The 26,942-nt window shown below is 36.4% G+C and overlaps 4 protein-coding genes across 4 annotated transcripts; 2 read left to right on the top strand and 2 right to left on the bottom strand.

Moving 5' to 3' along the window:
• The first annotated feature begins 244 nt into the window (after window positions 1-244).
• LOC130722489 (chaperone protein dnaJ A6, chloroplastic-like) lies at window positions 245-7,816 on the top strand. Its single transcript, XM_057573233.1, has 8 exons — window positions 245-425; window positions 654-824; window positions 1,144-1,285; window positions 1,437-1,494; window positions 4,754-4,796; window positions 6,405-6,453; window positions 6,533-6,613; window positions 6,697-7,816. Exons 2-8 carry the CDS (start codon window positions 718-720, stop codon window positions 7,537-7,539), a joined length of 1,323 nt encoding a protein of 440 aa, XP_057429216.1. The 5' UTR covers window positions 245-425; window positions 654-717; the 3' UTR covers window positions 7,540-7,816.
• Window positions 7,817-8,998: 1,182 nt separating this feature from the next.
• Window positions 8,999-9,547, bottom strand: LOC130725067 (B3 domain-containing protein At2g33720-like). The gene has a single exon (XM_057576326.1). The coding sequence runs from the start codon at window positions 9,545-9,547 to the stop codon at window positions 8,999-9,001; it is 549 nt and encodes a 182-aa protein (XP_057432309.1).
• Window positions 9,548-10,580: 1,033 nt separating this feature from the next.
• Window positions 10,581-12,128, top strand: LOC130725066 (uncharacterized). Its single transcript, XM_057576325.1, has 2 exons — window positions 10,581-11,227; window positions 11,369-12,128. The coding sequence occupies exons 1-2, from the start codon at window positions 10,581-10,583 to the stop codon at window positions 12,126-12,128; spliced, it is 1,407 nt and encodes a 468-aa protein (XP_057432308.1).
• Window positions 12,129-18,675: 6,547 nt separating this feature from the next.
• Window positions 18,676-19,164, bottom strand: LOC130725064 (putative B3 domain-containing protein At1g78640). The gene has a single exon (XM_057576322.1). It carries the CDS (start codon window positions 19,162-19,164, stop codon window positions 18,676-18,678), a length of 489 nt encoding a protein of 162 aa, XP_057432305.1.
• Window positions 19,165-26,942: the final 7,778 nt, after the last annotated feature.

Raw genomic sequence — 26,942 nt, 5'->3', positions numbered from 1 at the left:
TATAATAGATGTATTCCCCGTGGAACGCGCGGGTAAAAAACACTAGTATATATATATATATATTTTTTTTTCCAGAAAATACTACACATATTAGAAAAATGTATTGAAACGATGTGAAACATGCTAGTGAAGAATAAAATGTATTTTTATTTAATTTTAGCATAAAAATTCCATTGACAAAAAATGAAAAATCAAGGCAAGAGAAGGGGCATTAGGGTTCTAGAAGCAGCGCAATAGAATAGAGAGAGAACTTAAAAAGATAGAGGAAAACTCGTCCACCAGGTTCTCTTTCATTCTACCAAGTAGAGCGATTAGAGAGCTTCACTTAGTTCCAACAACATAAAACACTGTTCCTTCTTCCTCATCCCCAATTCTCATTTCACTTCCCTTCTCTTCTCTCCAACCACCACCACAACCACCACCAGGTCTCTCTTTCTATTCAATTCTTGTCATTTCTATGAATTATCACGAAAATACTTATGTTAATTCATTCGTTTATTATATATTAGAGTATATATCGTCGATGCTGGTCTTTATTTTTTGTCATTTCTATCTAGTAATTGCTTCTTTCATTCCTAGTGCTGTTTCTCTGTATCGTTAGCATCTCAAAAATTGGTTTTTGCTGCTTTGTTTTTTTGTTTTCTTAATTGCAGGTAGCAGAATTTTATCAAGGGAATTTATATTGAGTGGCATATTGTCTACCTGGGAATAAATTAGATGGCAATTGTACCTTTTGGTAGTACTCCAGCTACTCAATGGGGGATTCGTCCTCAGCTTCTTGTGAGATCCACTGCCATGGCCAAGATTGCATCATCCACTCACAAGTCAGTCCTATCATTAATTCTTTCTTCATAAATATATTTTCATGCTCTTGCATATGATAAAGAGCTATATTAACATTTTTTATAAGTTTTATCCATCATTTTTTATACTTTAATTGCTAGCCACAGTAGTTTTATTGTCTGGAATAGACTCGAAGTCGAAAGTCTCTGAAACTTGGGGCTATTTTTTTACCCTTTATGTCTTTTAAGTATTAATCTTCAGGAACTGCTTACACAATTGATACACACAATTTTTTTCAGTATAGTTCATCATGTCAGTGTGCTTGGCAGTGTAATTGAATCAAGTTATTTTTTCTTGCAGCGTCACAAGCAGGGTAAGCTTTATGGCTGCTCGCAGTTCAAGCATTTTTTCCCGGGATTCCCTGCATGCACTATTTGATGCCGGTTCATCTCAAACTTTGCATCGTCGCAGGGGTTCAAGGTTGATAGTTAGAGCCGATGCAGTAAGTTTGATTACTCGTACATTTCTAAGCAAACGATGAAATCCATTTTGGTTTTTTCTATTCACTTGTGCATTACAACGGTATTCGGTACATATCTAAATTATATGACATCATGTGTATTGACTGGTGTTTAATATGTGCCAATTCACAGGATTTCTATTCCACCCTTGGGGTATCGAAAAATGCTAGCAAATCTGAAATTAAGAGTGGTATTTTTCCGTGGCCCCTTCCTTTTCTAGCTAATAATGATTATGCCTCCATCATCATCAATTGATGTGTGCAATTTTATTATTTTAATACATAGTTATCAAATTGAGATTCGAATCGTGAATTGTATTATCGTATATCGTGTTGAATTGTTAGATTCAGAAGTATAATGAAAAACAATTAAATACATATTAAAAACAGTGTTGTCAAATCGCGATCGCGGAAAATCGCGGCGAGGCCAAAATCCGCTATTTCATTTAGCGGATAGCGTCGCGGGCAAATAGCGGTAACCGCATAGCGGTTAAAATAAGTAAAATATTATACAAAAATAGCTTGTCACAAAAGAAGAACGAAATAAAATACAGAGACAGAATAAAAAGCAGAAAACAGAGGGTGAATAAATGAAAAACAGAAACCGGAACTGTGGAGAAAAAACGAAGTGAAAGAGATAAGGAAAGAGAGCAGAGTGAAAAAAAAAAACAGATAATTGTGAATAACGAACAAGTGAAAAGAGAAAGAGAAAGAAAATGTGAAAGAGATAAGGAAAGAAAGCAGAGTGAAAAAACATAAAAACAGATTCTGAATTCTGAAAGTTTGAATTGTGAATAGCGAACAAATGAAAAAAGAAAAAGAAAGAAAACAGTCTGGAAATTTGAAGAAAGAAGGAAGGAAAAAAGAAAAGGAAAGAAAAGAAAATAGAGTGTGAAAAAAAGAAGTGGCATTACATTCTCCAAGCGGTGCCATTTTAGAAAAATCAGTTGGTGGCATCATTCTCCAAGCGGTGCCATTTTCTTCCACTAATTGGCATCCAATTAAATCAGTCGGTGGTATTACATTCTCCAAGCGGTGCCATTATTGAAAATTCCCTCAAATCACGCATGAAATTAACTCCCACCCGATATTTCCGCTTTGCCCATCGCGGCGTTATTGCGAGTTGCGCCGCAATCGCGTTTGTCGCGGTGGCCGCGATGTCGCGGCGTAGCGATTGCGGCGGGCCAAATTTCCGCTACGCTATAGCGGGTCGCGGCCGCTATAGCCGCTATTTGACAACACTGATTAAAAATGATGAGTAGTGTTTGATTTAGCAATTTCAAATTAGGAATTGACGAAACCACTTAAGCATAAGCCTTCACATGCAAACTCCAAGTTATATGTCACAAGCAGTGTTGTCAATCCCGGATAGCAGCTGACCCCAAAACACTAGCGGTATAACGTTTAGCAGGATGGACACTATGTTGATTTTTATTCTACTCGCTATGTTGATTTTCTATTATAATCTATACTATATGCATATAAATGATGAAAAATGATAAAAAGTACTCAAAATTAATGACATTCATAATAATAAAATGTCATGGGTCTTTCAAGCAAAGCATACGAGTGAAACAATGAAAGATTAAATCATTAAATAAATTAACAAAAACAAAACAAAGGAAGAGGAGGCTGTTGGAATTTGTGAATAAGATAAATAAAAACTATGAAACAAGAGAAAGGGTGGATGGAGCTAAGGGAAAAGCTAACAGAAATAAAACAGAATTACAGAAACAGAGCAAAGCCAAAGACTGACAGGGGAAAATAGCAATCTGGAGTGAGAACGTGAGAAGGGATATGGAGGTCGTCGGATGGTGGCTGGAGCCTGGTTAGTGGTCACAAATCGCGGGAGTGAGGAAGAAGCCAGATTGATGGCTTGGAGATTGAGCAGAAGGGAGAACGCGAGAAATCAGGGGGAAGAAGCGGGAGAGTGTATCCCCAAATTTTTATAACTGAAAACCCCATTTCACCCTTAAATTTTAACCTAACGACATCTTTTAAGGGTAAAATAGGGATTAAAAACCCTAAACACAATCGCGCAGCTATAGCGCCCGCGATACTGCGGTTCAGGCTGCGACGCTAATGTGCTTCACTACAGAACTCTTGTCACGGATGGTGGCTGCTCTGCCTCTAAAGCGCATTGACATCCCTTACATGTCGAAATATGAATAGGGCAAGAGTATAGCAAAATAAGGTATGCGTGGAGTGAGCAAGCTATTATGTGAAAGTTCCTTTGTGAGCAAGTGATTGAGTGGTTGTGCCAAGTTGCTATTTTAGAAAATGAAACATAACATTAAATAGCTAAACAAGGTTTATTGATTTGACATCATTTGATCTATGTAGCTGACTCCATCTATTGGGAAAAGATTTCGGTGGTGGTGGTTTTTGTTGTTATTGTTGGTGATGGATACTTTTCAATTGTTTGATGACAATTGGTGAAATGAAAAAAAGAAAGAAAAGAAACTACAAATCGTTGAATCATGTGTTTCATATCAACATTTGAATCTCATTGTTCATGTCTGTATCGCATGATTCTAAGTCATTTGTGATTCATTGCATAGTACTGATTGGCTTGATGACTTGTATTGAAAGATTCGAATTGCGAATTGTACGATTTTAATAACTATGTTTTTATATACTAATTGATTGCTGTATTACTTAATAAATGACAATTTTTTTGTATAGCTGTGGTCTCTGGGTAATGGAAATTGATCACCACATTAAGGTTTAGTCTGTTAACTACCAAATGACTATCCCTTTCATGCCTCTTGATGCTTTCTTATCATTGGGAAATTCAGATACTAATACTCAATAAGGTTAACCTAAAACATATTTGTAGCATAGAAGATAACTACTGACTGCTGAGAAGTGAGAACAAAATCTGAAATTTAAAAATGTCAGAGAAGTCTGCCAACCTTGGGATGGAATCTAGAGTAATAATGTTGATCAGATGTGTCAGATTTTAATTAGTGACTTATATTAAAAGAGCTTATGCCAGTTGCTGAGTGGTTTATTTTTCTTACAAAAAAAAGACATGGAGGTTAGCTTTCCAATCAGAAAATTTAATATTTTTAAATTAGTTGAACTCTTGGTGCCTTTGTTTGCTCTTTGGGACTGTTAGCCATGATGACGTTTTTGTGTAGACTAATAAATCAAATTTAAACAAGAATTTTGTTCTAAGATACTGTAGGAAAATTTTCAACTCCACAAATTCTGACTAAACATCCATATCATTTTTTCTGGTAAGGGACTTTGGGTAGGTTTTCAAATGAAGTTTATAATTAGTGGATGGAAGAATCAATTATTAGGGCTAATGATTCACTGTTGCAATCAAGGAGTTATTATTAACCAGATCCTCTGTTTGATTTACTTAATTTTGTGATTTTTCTGTGGGTTAATTACCTGTTACATCATTGCAATTTAATATTTTTCTATCTCTGGACATTTCAGCTTATCGGAAGCTTGCCCGGAATTATCACCCAGATGTGAACAAGTGAGTTTTTCCCTCTTTCTCATATTACATAATCTACTTTTTTATACCCTTCCTTTGCTTTGTTCCCACTTCTTTTATATGATACTATTCAACTCTTTTATTTTAGGCTTAATCCAGTTTTTGGTCCCTAACCTTTGTCATAAATATGGCTTTAGTCCCTCGCCGGAGTAAAGGTGGGGATTGGTCCCCAGTTTTTTGCAAAATAGTTGGCTTTAATCCCTCCGGCCGTTTGGGTCAACCCCGGAGCTCCGGGAAGCCCATGTGGCATTGCCACGTCAATTAATGAGCTTAGGTGGCTTTTTTTTTTTCATTTAAATTCTAGAGAAATACCATAATTAAAACCCTTAAATCCCTACTTCCTAATTAATTCTTAATCTAATTAAATCATTCATTTAGTTAAAAAAAAAAATCAAAGTAGTAAATACTGCACAGTATAACATCTCCATTTTCTCAAAACCCAGATCTGTCTTTTCTCTTCTCCACCCACAAAACTCATTTTCTCTTCAACACCCATAGAGAAAAACACAGTAGAAAACCTGCACTAATTCATCATCCCTCTTCATTAAGCATTTCATACAATAGGACTAGCAAGAGCATCATGTAGCAAATAGGATACATAAGACTCCCATATCCAGCACATGAGCATTCCATTGAGCACCACCAACTCAAAATCTGCCTTCCAATTTCCCCGTCTACATCAGCATAAACTACCTCCCTCATTACTTGCAAGGCATCCAATAGAAAACTACTCCAATCATCCAATGCAGCAAGCTCACGAGATTCGGAGCCACCTCAGATTCGAAGCCCAAATCTTCCAGATCTGGAAATTTGGCGAGGGTTCTGGACGAAGAGGAGAAGGTGATGGTGATGAGTTTTGAGAAAATGGGTTTGTGGGTGGAGAAGAGGAGAGACAGATCTATTGGTGGAGAAGAGAAAATGAGTTTTATGATGCTGATGATATGATGCTGAAGATATAAAATAGATGATATGATGCTTGGTATATTTATGAAAATCACACCTTGCAAATCTGGGTTTTTTTTTATGATGATTTATGTGTTGAAGATGATGTTGATGTTGATAATGATGAAGAAGATGATATGATTTTGTTACTAATTTAAATATTTAATTATTAATTTCAGTTTTTAAAATAATTAATAATTAAAAAAATAAAAAATCCACCTAAGCTCATTAATTGACGTGGCAATGCCACATGAGCTTCCCGGAGGTCCGGCGTTGACCTAAACGGCTGGAGGGACCAAAGCCAACTATTTTGCAAAAAACTGGGGATCAATCCCCACCTTTACTCCGGCGAGGGACTAAAGCCGTATTTATGGCAAAGGCTAGGGACCAAAAACTGGATTAAGCCTTTATTTTACTGTTGCTATGGACAAAGTGATTTGGATTTTGGATGTATTATAGATGTAATGCTTGTAGCTTGTCCTTTGTAAAAAAAAAAAAATATGTATACTCCTAAACTGCTTATCAGATAAAATCCTCTGTCTAGGCACCTCTTCACATCACATAATTAATTATTCTAGCTGCATGATTCTCTAGTCACAATCATGAGATTAATGTTGCTTATTGCATTGATTGTTCTTTATGCTGCAGAGAACCTGGTGCAGAACAAAAGTTTAAGGACATTAGTAATGCATATGAGGTAAAACTAATCTTATTGAACGCAGCTTGCCCCAATTATTCTCTAGTCATGATCTTCTGTAACATAAATTCTTTTGCAGGTCCTATCAGATGATGAGAAACGGTCCATATACGACAGATATGGAGAGGCTGGGCTTAAAGGTCAAGGAATGGGTATGGGGGTAAGTTACCTCTAAAGATGATGGATAATTTTAATTTCTTATCAAATATTCCTTTCTTAAAATAGAATAATCTGTGTTGTCAGGATTTCACCAGTCCTTTTGACCTCTTTGAGACACTGTTTGAGGGCATGAATAGTGGTGGCATGGGCGGTAGAGGTTCTTGGAATGGGGCAGTTGATGGTGAAGATGAGTATTACAGTCTACTATTGAACTTCAAAGAAGCTGTTTTTGGAGTGGAGAAGGAGATAGAGATTAGGCGATTAGAGAACTGCGGAACATGCAATGGTACAGGAGCTAAACCAGGGACCAAATCATCCAGGTGTAGCACTTGTGGTGGTCAGGGCCGGGTTGTGTCATCAACAAGGACTCCATTAGGTATCTTTCAGCAGTCTATGACCTGCTCTTCTTGCAATGGGACTGGAGAAACTTCAACACCTTGCAGTACATGTTCTGGAGACGGGCGAGTGAGGAGAACAAAGCGTATAAGTCTCAAGGTCCCTGCTGGTGTGGATTCCGGTAGCCGTTTAAGGGTCCGAAATGAAGGCAATGCCGGAAGGCGTGGCGGTTCTCCCGGTGACCTCTTTGTTGTTCTTGAAGTTATTCCAGATCCTGTGCTTAAACGAGAAGACAACAACATTTTATACACATGTAAGGTGTCTTACATTGATGCTATCTTGGGGACTACAATTAAGGTTCCTACGGTAGACGGCATGGTGGATTTGAAAATCCCAGCTGGTACTCAACCAAGCTCAACACTTGTTATGGCTAAGAAAGGTGTTCCGGTGCTGAATAAAAAGAATATGAGGGGCGATCAATTGGTCCGAGTGCAAGTTGAAATCCCTAAAAGACTGAGCAGCGATGAGAAGAAACTTATTGAGGAACTTGCTGATTTAAGCAAAGGCAAGGCTGCCACCAGTAGGAGATAGTGTTTTTGTGGGAACCTATATGGGGCCATGAATATTCTTTTCCTTTTATGATGCTTCATTCTTGACCTTTAGATTATAAAACTGGGAAGGGTGAACTTGTGTTGGTATATGTAGGTTATGACTCTGCATAGACACAGACGGATATGGAGGGAAGAAGAAACTATAGATCTTTTTCATGGGAATGTGCTTTTTGTAACATTATTGCCTATTGCTTTTTAGGGTTGGGTTGGGGGTTTTGAAGGATTATACTTCATACAATGCCATCTTTATTTTTTTAGACGTTGTTTACAAATGTTATTTATAAAGGGAAAATAACTTAAACATATTTTCCACATTAAGTTAATTTTCGCTACAATTCAAGCAATTACAGCATTAATATATAGGCCACATCCAACGGTAATTGCTAAATGAAAGCATTTGAGAGCAACTGGAATATGGACTTTTTACCGTTGGAGAGCAAGATAATAAAAAAAGCAAGAGTAGATTTGTCTGTGCACGTTGCCAAGCTAATTTAGAGTTAAGTAACTTTTTTATGTTATTTAACTTAGTGGTAGGTAGATAGTAAATAATAAAATGTAGGGTAAAATACATTTAACCCTTAAGGTTTATTTGAGTTACACTAAACCCTATTCATGCTCAAAATATACACTTCACTCCATCTTCTCTTAACCCCACTTTTAAAAATGCGAAGAAAATATTCCTCTGAACCCAAGATAAATCATAGTTTTTTGTTAACGAAAAAAAATCCTCATAATATTACATATCAATTTTTTAAAATTTTTCTCGGATTGAGATTTAACAGAGATATTATGCTGTACCCCTCTCATTTTGTTTTGTCAATTTATTTTTATATGAATAATAACTGAATTTGATTTTTTTTGTACATGGATTTGATTTTCATTAAGATCGTTTATTATTTTATTTTCAAATAATTATTTTTAAATAATTCAACGCATAAATTTTATTTCATTTCGGTTATAAAGTATATTAAATATTAAAAATATTGATTCTAAATAATAAAATGAAAGTAAATAAGTGTAAATATTTTGTTTAAAAAAATGTAAACAGTATTACACGGATATTCGTTCAACTATAATATTTTTTTTATAACTAACGAATATTGATAAATAATCCAAAATAAAATTTCTCTATCAAATGGAGATTTTACTAGAAATTAAAGATTGCAGATTGCAGTTATCTTTAACTAGTTTGCTGTATATTCACTTCCAAACGAAGGTGTTTAATTCTCCTCTGAACCCTGTTCTGCCTTGATTTTCTAAACACCGTAAAGAAGACACAATTAAGTGAAAACACAAAAACAAACTAGAATTAATATACTTATAATGGAGTGGTAAGTACTAAGAACTGGAAATCAACTAACTAACAAATGTCTTTGCAATGAAAACAAAAGAAGACTAGTACCCATGCATAATTAAAAAAGAAAATAAAGGAAATTGCACTAATTAGACGAATAATGAACTGAAAAATTGAAGCAGTTCTTGTTTGGATCCCAATGAAGCTTAATTTCATCACCTTTCTTCAAACCCCTTCTTTTGACAAAATCTTTAGTCCAATTGTCAATGAAAACATAACTTCCAGAAGAATTCCAAAGCTTGAAAACCAAGTAATGTGAGGATTGGGTGTCCACGTCCCAAATCAAGATTTTAGTTCCGTTTTCAGTATAAACCTGCATTTGGGCATCACGAGTCAACACAGGAAGCACTAAGTCCTCAGCCAAGTCTTTGGGAATCAAGAGTCTACTCAAGTAACCAAGATCACTCTGTGTCAGCTTCTTCTTTATCTTCCATGGATCATCACAAAGCATCAATTCAGGGGATTCCACTACTGCTGCTGCATGTGATATCTCTTCAGCTCTACGATGTTGTTGTTTTTCTCTTGAATCATCATCCTCAACCGGATTGTTGGAGGAACAGGCTATGATGCTCTTGGCACATGGGCAAGCACCCAGTGTTAAATGAACACAAATGCTTTCAGGAACGCAAGCCATCGTCAAACAGAAGCAAAGATATCAAACTAAAAACAATTAAGGTGAATGACAAACAAATGAATATAACAAAGGAGAAGAATACCACAAATATATATAGAAAACTTGAGGTTCCTTCATTTATTTATATCTGAACAGTATAATTAATTAGGAAACATATCTTTTGTATCTTAAATATTTTAAATTTGAAACAAATATCTCAAATGTATTTTAGAATATTATATTACTGTGATGATTATTTTCCTGATATTTATTTAGTAAAATCTCATATAATTTCGGAACATATCTTCTCACAATCTTCGACAAGTTTTTGAAGATTTCAGTAAATTAAACCCCCAATTACTCTCCTCCTTCACCTATGTGAGATCTGAAAGTGGCCTATTCGTTTTTTTTTTAATCAAATCAAGTATTTCATTTTTATGCTATCGCATTTTTTAATCTCATTTAAATTTTTCATTTATAATTTTTTTCAACCATTTGTATTGCATAATATCACGTCTATTTTTTGTGTGCTAATAATATAGTAATATCACATATATATTTGATAAATAATTACGAAATTATGTATTTAATTGTATTTTTTTACAATTATCTTCATTTGATCTACTCTAGTAATTTTAATATTTGTTCCCGGCCTTTCAAAAATAATAATTATTATCTTACTGGAAAAATAAAATCAATATTTGTTAAAAATACTTTTATATAACACGAAGGGTAAGAGCTGTGAGACATATGAGTTAAGGAGGGGAAAGTTAAGAGAGTTAATTTATCTTTCCGATGCAATAAAAAAATGGTTAAATGCATTTCAAATTAATCCACTTACTTTTACCAATGGGTGATTAATTTAGTTCCTTTACTTTAATTTGAATTGCTCAGTTTTAGTCTTAATATTTTTTCTATTATTGCAGTTAAATTTCTCCATTTGCAAGGATACGACAATGATCCTTCCGCAGTTTCAGAACTGGAAACGGAACAGAAAAAATTGAGCAATTCAAATTAAAGTAAAGGAACGTAGTGTGCGATAAGAACAATAGCTATGGATATTGAGAGCGACTCTCCCGCTGGGGAGGCTACTTTGCACGGACTTGATAGCGGCCAACCGCCGCCGATGGGGAGGGAGAGCCCGCCCTCGTTCCGGGATACTCTTATGGGAAGTGCGCAACAGACTCCGGTCAGGGAGGTGGAGGATCTATGGAAGACAGGGAAGATGACAGTGGCTTATGTGAATGGTGATCGACAGTTGCCGAAACTCTTTGTTGACAGATCAGTTATCGAGGGTATGTGCTCGCCTTGGAAGGATGCGCTAGTGGTGAATCTACTGGGGAAGCGACTGGGATATCGAATTATGAAGACCAAACTTAGTAATCTTTGGCGGCTGTCAGGGGACTTTGCTCTACTAGATGTTGATAATGGATTTTTCTTGGTGAAGTTTGACCAGGAAGAGGACAAGAGGAAGGTGATTGACGGGGGTCCATGGATGATTTTTGATCATTATCTAGCTGTTGCAACCTGGAACAGATCTTTCATTTGTCCAGTAGCACAAATCACAACGACATTGGCTTGGATTCGCATACCGGGCTTGAATGTGACCTACTATAATGAGAGCTTCCTTTTGTCATTGGCTAAGCTGATAGGGAAACCTATAAAGGTTGATAGGAACACGCTGAATGCAGAGCGAGGCAGGTTTGCAAGAATTTGTGTGGAGATTAATCTGACCGAACCGGTGGTAGGAAAATTCTGATTCGATGGCTATTGGTACAAGGTGGAGTATGAGGGTTTGCATATCATATGTCCCAAGTGTGGGTGCTATGGGCATCGAGGTAGGGAGTGCCAGAAGCCGCCTGCAGCAGCAAGCTCCCCGCCGCCGAAACAACCTGAGGTGGTGGAGAGGATTACATCAACGGCTGCCGTGACTACAGAAACCCTAGCGCCGACTCAACAGGCAATTCCAGTTGAGGAAACCCCTAAGAAACCGGATGGAATCGATCCCACAATTGTGGTTGTTGCGGATCCTCAGGCTTCAAAGGAGGGTGGAGTTAAGGAGGTGGACCCCGCTGTGCTTGAGGTGGCAGGGGATTGGCTAACGGTGAAATACAAAAAGAAGAAAAAGTCAAATGCCCCCACTTCCCTGGGATCTGGTGCGCCGCCAAAGGGGAATATTCCCCCAAGTAATCAGCGCCAGCACGTGCAGATGAGAGAGGGGGAGCAGATTGCGCTATCTTCCAAGACTTTCCCAATTTTTAGTGCCAATGTTGTGGGGCCCAGCGAAGATTCCACTTTAACTCAGAAAAAAAGGAAAATTGGGGATTCCGTGAAGAACAAGAGTGGGCCAGGGAAGGGTGGGTCCTCTACCATGTTCAAGGGTAAAGACACCACGCGGAAACTGGACCAAGGAAGCGTGCACCCTCAAGGCATACTCTCTGGTGCTCGAGACTTGGGAAATGGTGGAAAATTATTGGGCTCAACTAATTCAGAGCTTGTGCATGCCATTGGCTCATCAAACTTCATGGAGGTTTTACAGAGGCATGAGGATCAAATGCAGGGAGGTGGGGTGTTTCATGCGAAGCCACCTAACCAGCATTAAAGCTTGCTTGCATCGCTTCTCTTAAGTTGGTTTTAATGATGAATACAACCAGCTTAAACATCCTAGCATGGAATGTGCGAGGAGCAGCAAACGCTGCTTGTAAGAGGAATATTAAGGAGGTGGTGAGGAAATTCAGACCGGATGTGTGCTTCATCACGGAGACTCATGTCCAGTTCCGTAGCTTATCAACTTTTTGGACCCGGTTAGGGTATAGTGCTCTTGCCGTAGTAGAAGCGCAAGGGCATGCTGGTGGCATATGGGCTTTAGGGATCACTACCCTTCCGGTGACTGCTGAGATTTTGGCCACTCATGCCCAGGCGGTGACACTAAAATTCAGTTTCCCGTCTGGAAGTTGGGTGTGCACAGGGGTGTATGCGTCCCTGATCCCGACGGTGAGACAAGTGCTTTGGGCTCATCTTAGGGACGTTTCAAGAATGATTGATGGATCCTGGACTCTGTTGGGTGACTTCAACGACATAGCAACGGCGGACGAGCAGCGAGGGGGTGTGTTCTTGGCCTCTCGGGCTCGATCCTTCATCGATAACTATGAGGCATGTGGCCTACTAGACATTGGCACCTTTGGGCTGGACTTTACATGGTACAGACAGGTCCAAGGGCGTCCTTCGCTGCACAGAAAACTTGACAGGGCATTGGCTAACTTAGATTGGAGGCTAAGCTTCCCGGAAGGGTCGGTGGAGATCTTACCGCGCATGCACTCTGATCATAGCCCGCTTTTCCTTCGTTGCTGCCCCAGTCCCGCTCCGATTAACTATAAACCTTATAGGTTTGAGGCCGCATGGATGCAACACCCACAGTTTGCGAAGGTGGTGAATGATGCTTGGCAGAAGGGGATGCCGGTGATTACGTCCTCCCTAGGGCATGTTCGAGATGATTCCCTGAAGTTTAATAGAGAAGTGTTTGGGAATATATTTAGGAGAAAGAGGCGCGTGGCAGAACAAATCCGGCAGGTGCAACGACGCCTTGAGGTGGTGGACTCCGCTATTCTCACACTTAGACTCAAGGACTTACTGCGGGAACAGGACGCGATTCTAACCCAGGAGGAGATGCTATGGTTTCAAAAATCAAGGGAGAAATGGGTAAAGTTTGGGGATAGAAATACTGCTTTTTTCCATGCTCAAACTGTTGTTCGTCGTAGGAGAAGTCACATCCAGGGCATGGAGCTCGCGGATGGTACCTGGTGCACTGATGGAGAGACCCTTAAGGCGGAGGCTCAACACTTTTTCCAGGGGTTGTTTGCCGCTAGAGAGGATGTTGATCTGGCAAGTGCCCACACAACCAGGTCCCTGGGGATTCCTACGGCCGCGGCCAGGGAGCTCACGCGTCCGGTAACAAAGGAGGAGGTTTCTCTTGCTATTTATCAGATGGGCTCGTATAAGGCCCCGGGGCCTGACGGTTTTCAAGCCTGCTTTTACAAGGAATATTGGGATGTAGTGGGAGACTCGGTATTCCATTTTGTGTGTGAGGCATTTGTCAACCGGCATTTTGATCCTAGTATGGCAGAAACTATGATAGTGTTAATTCCGAAGGTGGATAACCCTAGATCTTTCAAGGAATTGAGACCGATTAGCCTATGCAACGTCATCCACAAATTGGTCTCCAAGCTGTTGGTGAATCGTATAAGGCCCCTTATGAACAACCTCATTAGCCCATTCCAAAGTAGTTTTATCCCTTGGAGAGGCACCACGGACAATGCAATTATTCTTCAGGAGGTTGTTCACTCTATGCTCAAGACTAAGAGGCGTGTAGGGGATTTGATTTTTAAATTGGATCTGGAAAAAGCCTATGATCGAGTGGATTGGCGATTCCTTGAGGACACTCTAAGGGGTTTTGGGTTCCCGGAACATTGCATTGAACTCATCATGTTTACCGTGACTTCTGTTCGTCTCTCTATCCTGTGGAATGGGGATAGATTACAAGCCTTTAGCCCCAAACGAGGTCTTCGCCAGGGAGATCCCCTCTCCCCCTACCTCTTTGTCCTGTGCATGGAGAGACTAAGTATGCTAATCACTGAGGAGGTGCAGGATAAGAGATGGGCGCCAGTAACTGTCAAGGGTTCCACTCTCCAGCTATCTCACCTAATGTTTGCAGATGACCTCCTCCTGTTTACTCGAGCCACGGTTGAGCAGGTCCAGGTCATGAGGGATGTGCTCATGCGCTTCTGTTCTGCGTCTGGGTTGAGGGTAAGTTTGATGAAATCCCGGGTGATGGGGCAACCAAGCCTTGGGAGCACGTTCAAAGATCAGGTGGTGAGCATTACGGGAGTCAACTTTGCTCCGGACATTGGAAAGTATTTGGGGTTTCCTATCTTTCATAAGAGAGCCATTGCTAGAGATTTTCAGTTTATGGTTGACAGGGTCAGTGGGAGAATTGCTTCCTGGAAGAGTCGTCTTTTGAATAGGGCTGGGAGATTGACGTTGGCCCAATCGGTTCTCTCTTCTATGCCCACATATTGTATGCAACATCTATGGGTACCCCAGTCCATCTGCGATAAGATAGATGCTACAATTCGTAAGTTTGTTTGGAAAGGTACAAGTGAGAGAGGTTTGCATCTCGTAGGTTGGGATAAGATAGCTCAACCTCGGAGTAAGGGTGGCCTTGGGCTACGACAGGCACGACAACATAATGTGGCTCTCCTTGGAAAAAATGTGGCACAAATGGTAACGAATACGGCCAAGCCTTGGGTCGAGTTGGTGGCGGGGAAGTATGGGGTTCAGGGTGGCCTCCTGAATGCTCATTTTACTGGGGGATCTGTGGTTTGGAAAGCAGTGGGGAAGACGGTGGCAGCTCTCCGGGAAGGCTTTGGTTTCAGGCTGGGTAATGGGGAAACCTCTTTCTGGTATGAGGAATGGGTTGGGAATGTTAAGTTGTGTGATACGGTTCTTGCAGTGGACATCCATGATCTAAATGCTAACTTAAAGGATGTCATTGAGGATGGAGGGGGATGGCGCTTAGATAGACTCTTCACTGTCCTTCCAGATCATGTGAGGGAAGCCATTGAAAAAATCCCAGCTTGGATGAATGGTGCTATCCCAGATCAACGAGTTTGGCTTGGAGATATGTCAGGAACCTATACAGCGAAATCGGGGTACAGGTGGTTGCTTAATGTAGCGGGGGGACCGGAGCCTCAGGGAGACGATCTGAACTCTGATTTAACTTGGAGTTGGATATGGAAGCTTCGGGCTCCATTTAAGGTGTGCTTCCTAGCTTGGTTGGTGGTGCGGGATGTACTTCCTACGAATGCCTTGCGCTTCCGGCGTCGCATGGCGGAGTCCCCTGTGTGTGGGCATTGTCGTCTGTACCCGGAAACAACTTTGCATTGTCTGCGGGATTGCTTCTTTGCTAGACAAATTTGGCACGGCCTTGGTGTGAACAGGAGGAGTCCAGGTTTTGCTGGGGGGAATCCTCGAGCTTGGATTGAGCACTTTGTTGGAGATCACGAGAACTTGATGTTAGCAGCTCTGTGGGGCATTTGGTCAGCTCGTAATAAAGCCCTCTTCGATGATCAAGCTGTTTCTTTGCCTGCGAGTCTTCGGTGGATCCAGGGTTTGCATGAGGAATTCGCGAGGGCTTGGCCGGTTAAGGTGAGCTCGCGGCCGGAGCGGTTGGTCGCGTGGCAACCTCTTCATGAGTTGGAAGTAGCTTTGAATTGTGATGGCAGTAAAGGGGACACGTTGAATAGTAGTGGTTTTGGGGGTTGTGTTCGCAACGTGCATGGTGAGTGGATCGTGGGGTTTGTAGGTTTTGGTGGTAGTAGCTCTGTGCTGTTAATGGAGCTGACTGGTATCTTCCATGGCCTGCGTTTGGTTTGGGATCGTGGCTACCGGCGAGTGCTTTGCTATTCTGACTCCATGCTAGCGGTCACTTTGGTAGGCCAACCTCCGTCTGTGGCTCATGAGTGTGCGGCTATTATTGCTAATATTAGGGACATCCTTCATCGTCAGTGGGAGGTCCGTCTCGAGCATACGCTCCGGGAGGGGAACGCGTGCGCTGATTTTTTGGCCAAGGAAGGTGCTCAGCAGGAGCTAGCCTTTAGTGTTGTTGCTACTCCGCCGCCGGGTTTGGCTCCGCTCCTCCTTGCGGATGCAGTAGGCACTTCTTTTATTAGGCGATAGTTTTCCTGTTTTCTGTGTTTGTTTTGGTTTCTCTTTGGTTGCTTTGTACCAAAAAAAAAAGTTAAATTTCTCCATTAATTAAAAATGCCATCCAATATTAAGTTACATTAATGATATTAATTATCAAGGCCAGTCTACATGGCAGCTTAAGTGTTAAATCATAAATTATTGGAAATAATTTAGAACACAATTTTTTTTAATATTGATAGAGTTTTTTTTTTCTTGAAATATTCATTGAGCTCATACCTTTGCGAAAGCTTGGGTTAAAGAGTTGTGTTTCTTTAATAGCATCATTAAAACTCGATAGGTTGGATTCTATCGCGGTTCAGAAAAAACTAGAGGCGGTTAACAAGAGGGTCTGTAATAATTAATTTAAGGATTAATTAAGATGAAATTATAGTTTTTTTTGTTACAATTATAGCTAACGATGTCTATATGCAAAAACTATAAAATTTAGGGTGATTTGATGCATTTTTTCCAAAATACATATGCCTAAATCGACCAAGTTCCTAAAATTTAGGATTATAATTTTCATTATAAAACATAAAATTATTATAACTTTAATTCTGTACGAAAAAAAAGTTAACGGTAAAAAAGTTTGGGCTTAATCCAGTTTTCGGTCCCCAACCTTTGTCATAAATATGGTTTTAGTCCCTCGCCGGCGTAAAGGTGGGGATTAGTCCCCAGTTTTTGGCAAAATGATTAGTTTTGGTCATTCCGTCCGGTTGGGTCAACGCCGAAACTCCACCAGTTGATGTGGCCTTTCGCACGTCAATTAATGAACCTCGCTGGATTTTTTTTCTCTTTTTTATTAAATTAAAATAAAATTAAGAAGGATGAGAGACCCAAAGCTTATTTATAATTAATAATTTAATTGTTATGGCAATTAATTATCCTCTTCACATCATCAACAATTCAAAAAAAAAACCATCATCATATGCCCACCAACACCAGACTTGATTTTTCCCCTCCCCCTCTTCGTTCAACCTCCCCCCTCTCCCCTTGGGTTTTGTTTTCTAAGTTTTGTGTTCTTTTTTCTGCACTGGTTCGGGGACGACGATGTGGGTGTGGTAGAGCACCACCGTGTCGGGGGCGACGGATGGGGTCCTTATGAGGACATTGTCGCGGTGGAGGTCGTGGCAGTTAACGACGGCGCTGTGGTTGATCCGGTGGAGGAGGAGAGATGAGGAGATTGAATAAGAGGAGATTAAACTGGGTAAAGGAAGTCCATTTGATTCGTGAACTGCAGTAAGAAGCAGAAGTAGAAGAAGATATGGCTACTGTAAGTGATAGAGGAAGATGGTGGAACCACATTCAAACATATTTTGGCTAATTTTTCTGGGTTTGATGAATGATCCTTTATGCACCTTTGTGATTAATATGGAGATGCATGATGAAGATCAAAATCTGGGTTTTTGATTTGATGAAGAAGATATGTAGATGAAGAGATTTGTAATTAATAATCAGGTAAAGTGATTTTTTTTTTGTGAATGGAAACAAATTAGGTGAATGATTAATTAGGAAGAAGGGATTAAAGGGTTTTAATTATGTTTTTTTTTAGAATTTAAATGAAAAAGAAAAAGAAAAGTCACATAAACTCATTAATTGACGTGGTAAGGGCCACATCAGCTGGCGGAGCTCCAGCGTTGACCCTACCGGCCGGAAGGACCAAAGCCAATCAAAAACTGGGGTCCAATCCCCACCTTTACGCCGACGAGGGACTAAAGCCATATTTATGGCAAAGGTTGGGACCAAAAACTGGATTAAGCCAAAAGTTTGAAATTTTTTATAATTATAATTTGAACTATAAAATTCAAAAAAGTGTGAATTTTTTTATGTTATAGTATGATATAGCTGTAGTTTTTTTTGAAACTGATATAACTGTAAAAAAAATGATATAACTATTATATCCTTTGAATTGAATGTATTAAGATCTTTGCTAATTGGAATACTTCATGTTTCAAAAAATTACTATGGTTGCTAAGTGAAAAATAATTTATACATCAAAGATGATTTATAGAAGATAGCGAATCTAGTATAAGTGTAAAACTATCATATCTGAGATAAAAGCTTGCACTAAGAGAGGTCAAGAGGGATAAAGGATTACATGCGCATGGGTCTTCATATTCGTAGATAAAAGCTTACACTATGAATAAAAATCTAAATTAATTAGTAAACCCATGTAATCCCTCTTGGCACTACTCTGCCTTTAATTTCTATTCACCTTAATTAAAGAAGACACTATAACAAAAGTAGTATGAGTAAAGAAGATTGAAAACGCAAAAACTATAATGGTAAGTGCTAAGTACAAGAGATCAACTAACAAATGTTTTTGCAACCAAAACAAATTAATGAAGACTTAGTCACATCAACGAATGAGGTAAAATATAAAGAAAGAAAAGAAATTTAACTAATTAACTAGAATATTGAACAGAGAAATTGAAGCACTTCTTGTATGGATTCCAATGAAGTTTAATTTCATCCCCTTTCTTCAAGCCCCTTCTTTTCACAAAATCTTTAGTCCAGTTGTCAATGAAAACATAACTTCTTGAAGAAACCCAAAACTTGAAAACCAAGTAATGTAGGGATTGAGTGTCCATGTCCCAAATCAAGATTTTAGTTCCGTTTTGGTAGAGAGCCACTCTTTGCTCAGGAGTCAACACAGGAAGCACTAAATTCTCAGCCAAATCTTTGTTAATCAAGAGCCTACTCAAGTAACCAAGATCACTCTCTGTCAGCTTCTTCTTTATATTCCATGGATCATCACAAAGCATCAATTCAATGGAGTACCCCCAATGTTGTCTTTCTCTTGAATCATCACCCTCAACCGTATTGTTGGAGGAACAGGTTATGATGCTCTTGGTACATGGACAAGCACCCAGTGTCAAATGAACGCAAGCCATTAAACATAAACTCAAAGCACAGCGAAGATACTAAACAAGGTGAATAAGGAATGGATATATAGAAAAGGGAAGAATGAGATGAATATATAGTAGCTATGAATGAAGAGTGACTGAGTGAGCAAAGAGACACGCTGCGTATGTGAAACTCCAATTCCCAAATCAATTTTAGGGAACTTAACTGGGGTTCATTTATTTGCATATCATATATATAGTTGATTCAAGAATGTCTCATTTACTGCTCTAAATCGATATCTGATCATTTTAATTTAGGAACCTATCTTTGTATTGATTTTGGAACGTATCTCATATATTTAATTTTTTAAACAAATATCTTACATATCTTTTAAAAAATATTTCATTGATGATTATTTTCCTGATATTACAGAAAATCTCATTTATTTTCAGAATCTATCTTCCGCGTGAATTAGTTTCTAAAATCAATCTTTCCTGCTTATGTTTCAATGTACTGTTTTCTTTCGTCAGTTTTCCGATTATCAAAAAAATGTATTCCCAATACTTTTTTCAAAAAAAAAAAAATTAAACTGTATTCCCAATAATTAAATATCTAACGAACGAACGAATTGTAACAAAAAAATCTAACGAACAGTATATATTATATATACTAGTCATTTTCACCCGTGCGTTGCACTGCGATTACGTTTATTGTGTAGATATATTTTTAGAATATCAAATAACAGAGAATAGGTTCAAACATGTATGTAAATAGACCAACTTAAAAATGTTAAATATAATTCGTTGTATGGCCTACCGATGTCAACACATGAACAATATTATATATCCAAGTTTTTACGGAATGAGTTGCAAAAACAAACAAATTAAAAAATCACAAAAATGTCAACAGCATGGTCGCTTAATAGAACTTGATGTCCATGTTCAGTGATAATGACTTCAGACTTGAAGTTGAATTTTGCTACCAATTCAATATTTGAGCAACATAACCTACAATGAAAAAAGTAGATATCAGAGTAATAATTAGTAAGCAATATAAAGATGAACTTGATATATCATTTGAAAATTAAAAACAAATCTTATAGCAACGAAATTAATGAGTAGATATTTAATACTAAATTTTAATTTTTGTTAAGAAAATTGCTTAATTACATGAAAATATTTGATATGTAAGTGTTGTTTATCCTTCAAGTTAGATGACCAATAAGCTGCTTGACATTTATTTATACCCTAATGAAGTTTTGTCAATAATGCTGGATCCTACAACAAAAAATTATAAAATTAAATGATTCACACCGGAATGTATACCAAAGATAGCGATTATAACCACTCTAAAAAACAAAACAAAAAACCATATACATTACCAATGATTGGAGAACTTCATCGTTTGAAAGGGACTGACATGCTTTAGCCATGGGTTTTTTTGCACTGCTATTGATAACTTGTCGGGACTGATTTTTCGAAGAGCTCTGTGCAGGAGTTGAGAATGATTTTCTTGAAATTGTAGCAGGTGTGTGTAGAGCTTCAGTATTGATATCTAAAGTAGAACAATTGGGGTTGGATGAACTTGATGAGATACCACAATTTCTTCTATTTGATAATATGGCCTTTCTCTTTGCCCTGACCTCACCAGAACCTCCCTTCTTGCTTGGTTCCATGGAGTAGGTGAATGCAGACTAATGCTTACCACCGTGCATTATATATATTTTTTGGGATGAAATTTCTAGGTCCTTACGTAATTGATTTCAAACGTATTAGCTTTTATTTGTTTCCAAGAAAAAAACTAATAAAACGTTAATTATGGAGTAAATTATGTCACACTAATTGTGGCTGTAACTTTTAGGGGTTTAAAATATGAACTTATTGACCTTTAAAATGGTTTCCAAATTAAAATTATTAATGAAAGATTTGAAACAACAATATTATTTCCTATAGGCATTAATTTTTTTCTTAAATATTGACCTTGATTATTTCATTTTTAGTTTTTATTAAAATATACAATTAAAAGCATTTATAATTTCCTGAGAAAATATCTATTTTTAGAACACCCTTCCGGTTTTTTTTTTTAATTTGAAAAAAATCAAGCAGAGATCCGATTTTGACAAAAAAAATGCTTTAATTCAATTTTATAATAGATATTAAAAAAAAACAAAAATTTATGCCAAATCAATTTATTAAAACATAGAAATAAACACTAAATGTATTTAACGTGACATTTTGTACCAATTTATTTTTTTCAACTTTAACACATTGACTTTCCTGATTGAAGCTATATTTTTAAGAATTTTTCTTTTTTTTTAATTTGAAACAAATAAAGCAGGGATCAGATTTTGAAAAAAATGCTTTAATTCAAGTTTTTTATAAAATATTAAAAAATCTAAAATTTATGCTCACATAATTTATTAAAACATAGAACTAAACACTCCATACAAAACCCATTTACTCTAATTTCCTTAATTAATTCCTTTTGTCGTGCATTTATTTGTTTCCATTAAAAAAACTAATAAAACGTTAATTATGGAATAAATTTTGTTTCACAAATTGTGGGTATAACTTGTTAACCCATATGTCACGAAGTTTTTATTACTTGAGCTATCCTATGGGGACCTTATCATTAATTTTTTTTTAAGTTTCAAAACAGATATTAATATTTTTAAATAAAAAATGACACAATTTTAGGTATTTTTTTTCATCGAAAATATAAATTGCACCCCCAGGAGTTGATCTTGGACCTCCCCACTCAACCTATATATGTCCCCTATGTGAATAAATCTCGAAATATAAAAGAGATAAAGTTAATGTGTTATCGTCTATCATCATATTTTAAACCTTTAAAAAAATGTGATATTTTAAAAAATTGTTACATCGGAAAGATAAATTGCACCTCCTACTCAAACTCATATGTCATCTAAATCTAATCACTTGAACTATGATTTGAAGACTGATATTATTCGATATTAACTTGTTCTGATATTTTTCTTTATCTGAAAACTTGATATATTTTATTAAAATATTTAAAAAATTATATGGGTTTTTAATTAAGAAAATTAATGATTCAAAAATTAAAAAAGTAATTAATATTCATGAGAGAAATTTAATAACCATTTTTTTTTCTTTGAAAAGATTATTAATCATTGTTGAGTTAACTCTAGTTGATGATCAAATTTAAGTCACTTTTGATGATATCATTAAGGTTAATCCACATGACTTGATGTGTTGAACATTCTGCACCAGTTTCACATTTGCGCGCTATGAAGGTATTGTTCATCTTTTTTTTTCAACAATGATATATATACACCTCATTTTCTAAACACTTAATTTCCACTCATTTTTATTTATATCTCTCTCATCTTATCATCGATCACATCTCATACTTTCTCTCTTTTACTTTCTCTTTTCTTTCTATCTCTCTCCTCCTCCACCTCTCTCCACCTCATATTAGAGGTGTGAACATAACATTATTCTAATAAATTGCGCTCGTCAGGAATCGATCTCTAGACCTCCCCTACCTAACACATATGTCCCTCAGCTCCTACCACTTCTCTTGAGCTATCTTATATTTGAAATAATTATGTATTTAATTGTTTTAGTTTAGTTTAAGTTTAAAGATGTGCGTTCTCTAGTATACTAGTGTTTTTACCCGTGCGCTGCACGGCGAAAGATTTTTCTAATTTTTTATGACAAATATTTTTTCATGAAATTGACATGATTAACTACCACAAAACCATAGATAACAATTGAAATTAGATTTGATTCGTTTACACAACAATGAAAAACTGAATGAATCTAACAAAAGTTGATGAATCTAACAAAGGTTAACCAAAAACTTCAATTCTGGACACGTGTGATTATGTGATGTATAAAAGAGTTTTGCCATGAAGATTAAAAAATTAACCTACATATATTTGGATCTATTAGGATGCGGACTTACAAAGTGAAACCAAAACACATAGAAATATATAATTACTCCTAAATTTATTTTACAATTATGAACAATCACTTAAATTATTTAAATGAATTTTTCTTTTAGTTTTAACATGAAAGTGTTTCCATGCAAAATGTTCTTACCAGTGCACGGTGAGGAGAAGATGTTGCAAGGGAGAAGAGGAGGTAGCAATGTAACACACATCACGTAGATATGTTTACTTTATATTTGACACATCAATAAATATTTTGATTATAAATCATTTAAAATACTAAAAATGAAAGAAGAATTATAATAAAGATGTAGATATTTAGAGGTTTGGGCTGTATTAGTTGTGTTTTGCCGTCTTTTTGTTGGCTTGATTATTGTACCATATTGAGAGAAGATATTTCTTAACTTTATTTTAATATATATATTTCATTTTCAAAAAAAAAATATAGATATTAAAAAAAACATAAATTCATACACTTAATTATAGTGTTTTGTATCATACACCGATTTAACAAATATAAAGATTTTAGGAAAAATTAATTAGTTAGCCAAAATCTTCAATTCCGCACAAGTGACGTATAAATAATTTTTGCCAAGAAAATGAAAGTACATATGTAAATTTATTTTAATAATTATGAATAGTGCATTTAAATTATTTGAAAATAAATTTTTATATTAGTTATAACATGAAAGTGTTTTCAAGTAGAAAAATTATGATACTCTTAATTAATTTCCTTCTAAAACTATTTTAATATTTTTGAAAATAGTTATGAAATAATGATAAAAATTCTTCACGATATAAGTTTTAACTTGAAAAAATTCCAATAAATTTAGTACATCTACATTTATGCTCCACTATCATAATATTTTTCTACCACAACCGTTAAACATATTTTTGAATATCAACCAACATATCACATTAGTAACATACATTGACAGTCATAACTCCCTCTAAACTTCAACTACAACACTATCCTCGTTGATATCCTTACATAATTTTTTAATTCATCCTTGCAGAACCTGTATCATCTATTAGACAGAAATTAGTGCTACTTTGAAGGGATCGATCAAGTGCTTCAAAACAATACTTATTAAGCATTGATATTAAGGAGTGTTAAAAAAACTGGAATAGAAATTTTATGAGAGACAGTAGGTAAATATTGTTTAATGGAACAAAACTGATAATTTTAGAAACAATTGTTTTTTTATTCAAAGGGATCAATAAATTATGATCTCTGCAAAACTAAATCATTGTGAAACGTGATTTGATTTTTTAAATCACTTTTTGCTGGTTAAAATATTTTAAATCAATTTAAGATTATGTTAGTTATTATTTGAAACAAATTTTATGAAAAATGTTCCTCATGTAGGAGCTTTTTACTATATAATTAATAAATATAGACTAAATATTATTTTTCTCTAGTTCCCCGTGGGAGCCATATAATCACAATCAAATTATAATACTTTTTGTATATTTACTCTTAAATTATTTAAAAAGTATGGAAAAATTACTAAAATTATATTAAAATATTTTCTATTAGTTTCAGCTTGAAAGTATTGTTAACGTCAAAAAAAACTTGAAAGTATTTTCATGCAAAACGTTCCTCATGTAGAAGCTTTTTCTATATAATAAATAAATGTAGAATAAACATGGTTATTCTTCTCTAATTCCCCGTGGGAGCCTTATATTCACAATCAAATTAGAATGCTTTTCTATATCTACTCTTAAATTATTTAAAAAGTATGAAAAATACTGGTAAAAAAGGAGGTAGCAATGTAACTAGGGGTGTACAAGGGACGGGTTAGGACGGGTTTTGGTTAACCCTAACCCGACCCTAAATATTGATCGGGCCAATTCATAGACCCTAACCCGTCCCTAGACCCGAAGCAACCCGACATTATGCGGGTCCAATTTAGGACGGGTCTATGTAGGACGGGACCGGGTTGGCCCGAGGGACAATAAGTTCAAGACTATTTGATACTAATTGTAAAATTTAAAGATAATAACATACTAAAAGAGTTATAAGTTGGAACTATTTTTTAGAAGAAATAACTTGAAATGATCCAATTCTTTCATAATCTATTGCATTTGAGAGGTTTGCATTTTGTTTGATCATTTCTTCACTTGTCTCACATATGCATAATACACACACATGATTTTCTCTTGTTAGAGCATGAAAGTGTCCATAGTTGACCAACGTTTATTTAATTCATAAGGTAAATGTTAAACATTTTAATTTCATCTACATGGTAAGATAAATTTGAGCACCATCTATCACATTTTAATCATTATAACAAATTAAAATTTTATAAAATATATATGTGGGACGGGCCGGGTGACCCGAGTGTCAACCCGAACCCGACCCTACCCGAAGTCGGGTAACTCAAAGATCAACCCGAACCCGGTCTCTTTTAATGATCGGGCCGGGTTAAACCCGACCCTAAAGGCTTGGGTCGGGACGGGTTGGCGGGTAGGGCCGGGTCTTGTACACCCCTAAATGTAACACACATCACGTAGATATGTTTACTTTATATTTGACACATCAATAAATATTTTGATTATAAATCATTTAAAATACTAAAAATGAAAGATCAATTATAATAAAGATGTAGATATTTAGAGGTTTGAGCTGTATTAGTTGTGTTTTGCCGTCTTTTTGTTGGCTTGATTATTGTACCATATTGAGAGAAGATATTTCTTAACTTTATTTTAATATATTTATATATTTCATTTTCAAAAAAAAATGTATATATTAAAAAAAACATAAATTCATACACTTAATTATAGTGTTTTGTATCATAAACCAATATAAAGATTTCAGGAAAAATTAATTAGTTAGCCAAAATCTTCAATTCCGCACAAGTGACGTATAAATAATTTTTGCCAAGAAAATGAAAGTACATATTTTTAGTTCTATTAGGTTCGGGACTTACAAAGTTAAATCAAAATACACATAGATATATATATTATTACTCTTAAATTTATTTTAATAATTATGAATAGTGCATTTAAATTATTTGAAAATAAATTTTTATATCTATAATCTATAATCTATCTATAATCTATCTATCTATAATCTATAATCTATCTATAATCTATAATCTATCTATCTATCTATCTATAATCTATAATCTATATAAAAGCAGAGTTTCTGCAGCCTTGAGGGCAAACCTGTCATTCAACACTTTAATGCACAACAATCTGATTTTTAGCATGGACATTTTAGTAAAAGTACACATTATTTCCTAAAGATTAGATCCTAGCCGTCTATTCCTCAATCACATTTTCCCTTTCTTACGTTTCTTTTTATCTTTTCCGTTCCCTCAACCTTCCGTTTTGTTTTCTATTCGCTTCTTTTGCATTGCTCAGTTTCTTATAGTCTCCTCTCTCCACTCTCCCTCTTCTGTTTCTTTGTTTGCGATTTCGAGGCCAAGGATTCCTCTCCCCACAACCTGTGCCGTCGACGGCGAACTGAGGAAATTGTTCCGTCCGTTTTCATCATGGTTGGCGACAAATTGAACCTTCCAATTTACACAGCTAGGGTTCCACGCTGATTTTAGATTGAGAGAGCACAGACGCGACGGAGGTAAAAAATTACAAGTTCTTTTTTTATAGCTCTTTGGTTCCTCTGTTCAAATCTTCTGATTCTTTCTTCTCTTATTAGTGTTTAGAGATCCATTCTTTACGCTTTTGCTTCACTGAATTTGCTCCACTGCGGTTGTCTTCCCTTTGCTCGATGTAGGGTTCATGATTTTCAATAAAGTGGTCATCACTATTGTGGCTGTGTGCGTCTAGGGTTGGATGAGAAACTGTTGTGTGTGTCTACGGTTCGATGTCTTGAACTCTTCATCTAGATGTGAATTACAGGTGAGAAGGAATGGCCTTTTAATT

This window comes from Lotus japonicus, chromosome 6 (genome assembly GCF_012489685.1).
Source record: "Lotus japonicus ecotype B-129 chromosome 6, LjGifu_v1.2".
In the NCBI taxonomy this organism is placed as follows: Eukaryota; Viridiplantae; Streptophyta; class Magnoliopsida; order Fabales; family Fabaceae; genus Lotus; species Lotus japonicus.
This window is presented reverse-complemented; position numbering and strand designations above follow the sequence as displayed.

What these genes read in the sequence shown, in the direction of transcription:
- LOC130722489 (XM_057573233.1), top strand. Translation starts at nt 718, where the DNA reads ATGGCAATTGTACCTTTTGGTAGTACTCCAGCTACTCAATGGGGGATT. An exon ending in TATCACCCAGATGTGAACAA is followed by an intron (nt 4,797 to 6,404) that starts GTGAGTTTTTCC and finishes TTTATGCTGCAG; the next exon opens with AGAACCTGGTGCAGAACAAA. An exon ending in GTCAAGGAATGGGTATGGGG is followed by an intron (nt 6,614 to 6,696) that starts GTAAGTTACCTC and finishes CTGTGTTGTCAG; the next exon opens with GATTTCACCAGTCCTTTTGA.
- LOC130725067 (XM_057576326.1), bottom strand. Translation starts at nt 9,547, where the DNA reads ATGGCTTGCGTTCCTGAAAGCATTTGTGTTCATTTAACACTGGGTGCT.
- LOC130725066 (XM_057576325.1), top strand. Translation starts at nt 10,581, where the DNA reads ATGGATATTGAGAGCGACTCTCCCGCTGGGGAGGCTACTTTGCACGGA. An exon ending in CTGAATGCAGAGCGAGGCAG is followed by an intron (nt 11,228 to 11,368) that starts GTTTGCAAGAAT and finishes GCATCGAGGTAG; the next exon opens with GGAGTGCCAGAAGCCGCCTG.
- LOC130725064 (XM_057576322.1), bottom strand. Translation starts at nt 19,164, where the DNA reads ATGGCTTGCGTTCATTTGACACTGGGTGCTTGTCCATGTACCAAGAGC.